The sequence below is a fragment of the Myotis myotis genome, unplaced genomic scaffold (assembly GCF_014108235.1).
Source record: "Myotis myotis isolate mMyoMyo1 unplaced genomic scaffold, mMyoMyo1.p scaffold_m19_p_9, whole genome shotgun sequence".
Lineage (NCBI taxonomy): Eukaryota > Metazoa > Chordata > Mammalia > Chiroptera > Vespertilionidae > Myotis > Myotis myotis.
The window spans coordinates 91,903,719-91,909,444 of record NW_023416401.1 but is presented as its reverse complement, the minus strand read 5'-3'; the positions used below and the strand labels follow the sequence as shown (position 1 = coordinate 91,909,444).

At 61.5% G+C, this 5,726-nt stretch overlaps 1 protein-coding gene across 1 annotated transcript; it reads left to right on the top strand.

Annotated features, from left to right (window-relative positions):
* Positions 1-882: 882 nt before the first annotated feature.
* On the top strand, positions 883-5,122 carry BHLHE23 (basic helix-loop-helix family member e23). The gene is made up of 4 exons (XM_036320985.1): positions 883-994; positions 3,531-3,630; positions 4,137-4,202; positions 4,456-5,122. Exons 1-4 carry the CDS (start codon positions 883-885, stop codon positions 5,120-5,122), a joined length of 945 nt encoding a protein of 314 aa, XP_036176878.1.
* The last annotated feature ends 604 nt before the right edge of the window (positions 5,123-5,726 follow it).

Sequence of the window (5,726 nt, the reverse complement as noted above, 5' to 3'; positions counted from 1 at the left end):
GGCCTGTGCCCTCTCGCAGTCTGGGACCCCTCGGGAGATGTCCACCTGCTGGCTTAGGCTCTCTCCCCAGGGGATCGGGCCTAAGCTGGCAGTCAGACATCCCTCTGGCAGCCCGGGAGCCCTCGGGGGATGTCCACTTGCCAGTGGGGAGCAGACCTAAGCTGCAGTCGGACATCCTTAGTGCTGCTGAGGAGGCGGGAGAGGCTCCTGCCACCACTGCTGTGCTGGCAGCAGTCAGCCTGGCTTGTGGCTGAGCAGAGCTCCCCCTGTGGGAGCGCACTGACCGCCAGGGGGCAGCTCCTGCATTGAGCATCTGCCCCCTGGTGGTCAGTGTGTCATAGTGACCAGTCATTCCCAGTCATTCTGCTGTTAGGGTCAGTTTGCATATTACCCTTTTATTATATAGGATTGATTTCAGAGCAGAAGGGGGAGAGATAGAAACATCAGTGATGAGAGAGAATTACTGATCAGCTGCCTCCTGATAATTGATTTCAGAGTGGAAGGGAGAGAGAGAGAGAGAGAGAGAGAGAGAGAGAGAGAGAGAGAGAGAGAAACATCAATGATGAGAGAGAATCACTGATCAGCTGCCTCCTGCTAATTAGGGGATTTTTAATGATCCCCACACTGGGGATCAAGCCTGCAACCTGGGCATGTGTCCTGACCGGGAATCGAACCGTGACCTCCTGGTTCATAGGTTGATGCTCAACCACTGAGCCAAGCTGGCCGGGTAGTGCCCTTGACCAGGAATCGAACCCGATGCTCTAACCACTGAGGAGCCCGCCAGGGCCACCCTGCTTTTAAAAGTCACTACATGTGCCCAATTTGGAAACTGGGGGCAGAGTCTGCTGTAACTGTCTTCCATGCCCATCAGGTGGCGCCACCATGATGAGCTGCCCTGGCCTCCTTGGGGCCTGGAAGCCCAGCTGGGACCCTGCTGACTCAGGGCCACCCTCTGCACCTCATCCTGGTTGCCCTGCCGGCTACACATTGGAAGGTGGGTCGTCTTGTGCACACACACCTGCGGCCCTCATTTTCTCAATCTGGGCCTGTCTTTCCCTCCTAATTGAGCAGAACTTGGATTGACAGTAAAAGTGTTTGTCTGGTTGACCCTGTCCCTTTCCCTAGGATGGACCAAGGAAAAGGCAGTCACAATGGAAAGTCCCAAGTGCCAGCTGGATGGAGGCTAAAGAAGGTGGCATTGAGCCCAGACCCCTAGTGGAGCTCAGCCCAACCCAGTACTGGAGGCAGCACAGCAGGGGAGGGAGCAGGGAGTGTGCTGCCCTGGGGACAGAGCGCTACAGGAGTGGCAGAGCACATGCACCCAGGTGAACACCACCTCCGGCCTCTGCCAGGCCCAGCAGGAGATGGGGACAAACCTATGCAGCTCTGGTCCCGAGGAAGTGGGGAGATGGAAGCAAGACAGTCCTCTGCCCAAATGTAGCCTCAATGCCACCCAGTGCAGCCTCCACCCGGAAGCCTTCCGGGAACTAGGCCAGCTAAGCACCGCTCTGGTCTGAGGGGCCTGCAGGGTCTGAAGGAGGGAGAGGAGGAACCCACAAGTAGATTGGGGGAGCTCTAGGGACCAGCCTTCCTGGCAGCCTCAGCACGGGCCCAGGTCTGGCACCTACTGGACTAGATCAGCCTGGCCTTTCGCGGGAGGTGGAGGAGGTTCTGATGCCAGGGTACCCGTCCCTTGAGTGGGGTGGCAGCCACCCAAACCACAAGGAACAAGAGTGGAGAATTTCCAGGGCAAGAGAGTGCAGGTGCTGGGAGGGAAATGAGGTGCCTGCTTCCTCCGGGGGCGCTGAGCTGGGAAGACATGCATCTGCGTTGCTCTGGGGCCACAGCTGCCTGGGAGTAAAGTCAGCACAGAGCAGAGCAGAGCTGAGAGACGGAGGCGAGCAGGTCCCCACGCCATCACCCAGACGCCTAGATCCAACTGTGCCTGAAGGCATCAGTGGTTCTCACAACAGGAGACTCTAGAGCAGGGGTGGGCTAACTTTTTGACTCGAGGGCCACAATGAGTTCTTAAACTGGACCGGAGGGCCGGAACAAAAGCATGGAAAAAATAAAAAAGACCGTACCCTTCTATGTAATATAAATTCAAAGTAAACATCATTACATAAAAGGGTACGGTCTTTTTTATTTTTTTTTAGTTTTATTCATTTCAAACGGGCCGGATCCGGCCCGCGGGCCGCAGTTTGCCCACGGCTGCTCTAGAGGTTTTTTCTTCTAAACCAGTTTGATTTAGGATTACTTCAGCCGCAAGGGATCCCAGCAGGTCGTGGCTCAAAGGGAAGCCATATAGTGCCAGGAACCAATTCCAGCATGTCATAATTTCAAGAGTTTCATCAAAAGGTTGATGAGACTTGGGGACTCAACAGGGTTGAGTCACACATGTAGTCACCTCTTGGGAATGGCTGAAGGCATTTCCCCAAACCTGAATAGGAAACTGACTGTGGCTGCCAGACAGTTAAAGGGCTTCTTAATCACATGTTATTGCCTCCTACTGGCCAAACACCTGAACAGCCGTAGGCTATTCCCCAAACTGACAATGCTTCTGTACCCTTGGAAACCTTACCCTTTAAAGTGTATTAGCTCCACCTTGCCTTAGGACAAATTGTGTTAATAAAAGCAGGGGTCCTAGACAAGGAGGGGTCTTCAGCTCCTTTAGCTGAAGGTCCTCTAACCCCCAATGCCTTTCAAAATTATATCTCGCCTCCGGACTCTTATTAGTCTCTGGATTCCTATGTCATCTACGCACAGCCCCTTCTCCAGATTCCTGAACCCTGCTTGATGCTGGGACAAGAACCCCGGCAGCATAGGGATGGAGTCGGCGCTGGGAAGCTGAGGGGTGGTGGGCCCTGGCAGAGGCCGAACCCTTTGTCTACTTGACCCTGATCAATAGCAAACACCCATTTGGGAACAAGTGGGCCCTCCGTCTCCTTGCCTCCAGCAGGGGCGTCTCCACACCCTCGACTCCAGCCGACACATTTGTTCCTGACCAGGGTCACTCATGCCTTTCTAACAGCGTCATAGGCCACTGTGTCGTGCCTGGACATCTCCTTTTTAAATTTTATATGTATCAATATTTAATCTCAACCAAGCACCCAAGCATTGGTGCAAGAACGTGGAAGCCAAGGGAATAAGAACCAGTAACAGACAGGTTCCATCTGCTCCAGGCACTCACGGGTGGCACGCAATCTCCCAGCCAGCCAGCAGGTGGCGGCATCTGACCAAAGAACGATGAACGATGCCGCTCCGAGTTTTCAGGATCCGTGCCTGGTTCCCCAGCACCAGCCCAGGGCGCCCACACCCACCCCTTCTCTGGGCTGGTGAAGGTTCTTGGTTACCTGGCCGTTGGGAAACTGGCCCAGAGTTTAGACATTCCCACAGCCAGGCCCGCCCACACAGGAGGTCTCTGAGCGGAGACCCACAGATTGGCTTTACTTTAATCTCCCCAGAACTCTGATCTGGCCGGGTATTGAAAGCCAATCTCATCAAGCCTCTGGCTTCAACTGACGCCGCAGCTAACAGCTCCAACCCCCGCAAATGCCTGCCGGACCTCCTGGGGGTCCACAGCATACCCTCCCCTCCACCTGGTCCCTGCCGCAGTCCGGAATCCGCAAGGTAAGAAGCCATTGGGCCCCAGCCCCCGTCAGCCGCGCCGCTCACGGTGGCCTCAGGGTACCTGCGGCGTTGGCCTGCCGGTCTCTACCAGTGTGTCCCCTTTCACTGCCCCCAACTCTGCCAGACCTGGGGGGACAGTCAGCCAAGAGGAAGCGCCCCAAGACCCTGACCACAGCACTGGAAAGGCTTCCCTCAGCGCCTCCCGCGGCTGCCTGCAGACTGCCAGGAGCGCAGTTCGCCCCTCGGTGCTTGGCTGTGCAACACCGGGCGCCCCAGGCCCCGGAGGTGGCCCCCGGGGGGGAACTCCACCCCTGCTGCCCCGCGGCCCGGCGTCCTCCGTGCGCTGTGCGTTCCCTGCTTTGACCTCCGCGCGATGCCAGAGGCGGCTCCGCCAAGAGGGGCCAGGGCCAAACGGATGGAGCGGGTGTCCACACGGGATGCGAGCGCTTAGTGGTGGCCACGCCAGGGGGTGGCGGGAGGCAGCAGCGGGAGACGTAACCGAGAAGCCGGGAAAGCGCTCGTGGTCCCGCCGCCTCCACCATCTCCATTCAGCCCTCCAGCCCTCCGTCCCCGCCTCCGGGAGCCGGGCTCGGGAAGAGGCGCTCGCCAGGTCCGCTCGGATTGGACGACCGCGAAGTCCCGCGGGCACCTCCGCGCCTCCAAGCAGGAGTGAGGCGAGGACGGGGAGCTGGGGACGGAGAGAGGGGAGGGGCCGTGACAGAAGGCGGGGCCGAAGCGGGCCTGGGTGGCTCTGAGCGCAGAGGCTCGGGGACCCACAGAGAGCCCCACGGACGCGCGGAGCCCGGAGCAGCAAGGCGGCGGCAGCGGCGGTGCGGCCATGGCCGAGCTCAGGTCTCTATCGGGGGACGCGTACCTGGCGCTGAGCCGTGGCTACGCGGCGGCGGCTGGCCTCGCCCTCGGGGCAGCCCTGGGGCCCGAGGCGGGCCGTGGCTACGGCGCACCGGACCTGGGCGGCGACCTCCCCGCGGCGCCCGCGCCCTGCACCCGGGTTGCGGAGGCCGAGAGTAGCGACGAGCAGAGTGGCGACGAGGACGACGCCTTCGAGCGGCGGCGGCGGCGCGGGCCGGGGGGCGCGGCGGGCGGGCGGAGGCGGCCCCGGGAGCAGCGTTCGCTGCGGCTCAGCATCAACGCGCGGGAGCGGCGGCGCATGCACGACCTGAACGACGCGCTGGACGGGCTGCGCGCCGTCCTCCCCTACGCGCACGGCCCGTCGGTGCGCAAGCTCTCCAAGATCGCCACGCTGCTGCTCGCCAGGAACCACATCCTCATGCAGGCGCAGGCCCTGGACGCGATGCGGCGCCTCGTGGCCTGCCTCCACCAGGGCCAGGGCCTCGCCGCGCCCCTGCCGCCCTTCAGCCAGGCCGCGGTGTACCCCTTCTCTGCGGGCGGCGCGCTGCCCTGCCCGGACCAGCGCGCTGCCTGCCCTGGGCAGCCCTCGGCACTCTGTGAGCACTGTAATGAGAAGCTGTAAGGGCACCACTTCCCCCCCCCCCCCCCAACACACACACGCTCGCGTCAGCCGTTTCCACATTGTCCACGATGACTGTCCCCGCCCCACCGGACCCTGGCCTCGCCGCCTGCCCCTGTGGCCGAACAGCTTGGGGCCACGGGACACTCAGAGCCCGTCGGACGGGAGCTGAGCTCCGAGTGGGGCGCTGGAAGCCACGCCGGGAGTTGAAGCGTCCATTGGGCACTTGCCAACACCGGCCAGGGGCCTGGGGACGCGGTGGAGGGACTCGCAGGGCTTCCCTCCTAAGGAAGCCAGGCCGCAGCGGCGGAGCTGGCGCGACGGTGCTTCCCGGCAACAGCCCAGGGCGCGCAGCCCGCGGCGCAGGGAGGGAGTGCACCCTGCTCAGCGGGCGGGGCCCTCGTCAGGGCCCGTCCTCCGCTGCCGGCTGCCGGGCTGCGCTCTGGCACCTCCTGCTTCTGCCGGCTCCACCACCCGGCGCCCCGGCAACCAGTGCGCCCGCAACTGTCGTTTGCAAAGGAGCTGGACTTCGAACGCAAGAAGAGCCGGGTAGTGGCTTCTCGGCTTTCTCAAGTCTGAGTTTGTCCTCTTGCCCAGCTGGAGGTGT

What these genes read in the sequence shown, in the direction of transcription:
- BHLHE23 (XM_036320985.1), top strand. Translation starts at nt 883, where the DNA reads ATGATGAGCTGCCCTGGCCTCCTTGGGGCCTGGAAGCCCAGCTGGGAC. An exon ending in TGCCGGCTACACATTGGAAG is followed by an intron (nt 995 to 3,530) that starts GTGGGTCGTCTT and finishes CTGACGCCGCAG; the next exon opens with CTAACAGCTCCAACCCCCGC. An exon ending in CGCAGTCCGGAATCCGCAAG is followed by an intron (nt 3,631 to 4,136) that starts GTAAGAAGCCAT and finishes GTAACCGAGAAG; the next exon opens with CCGGGAAAGCGCTCGTGGTC.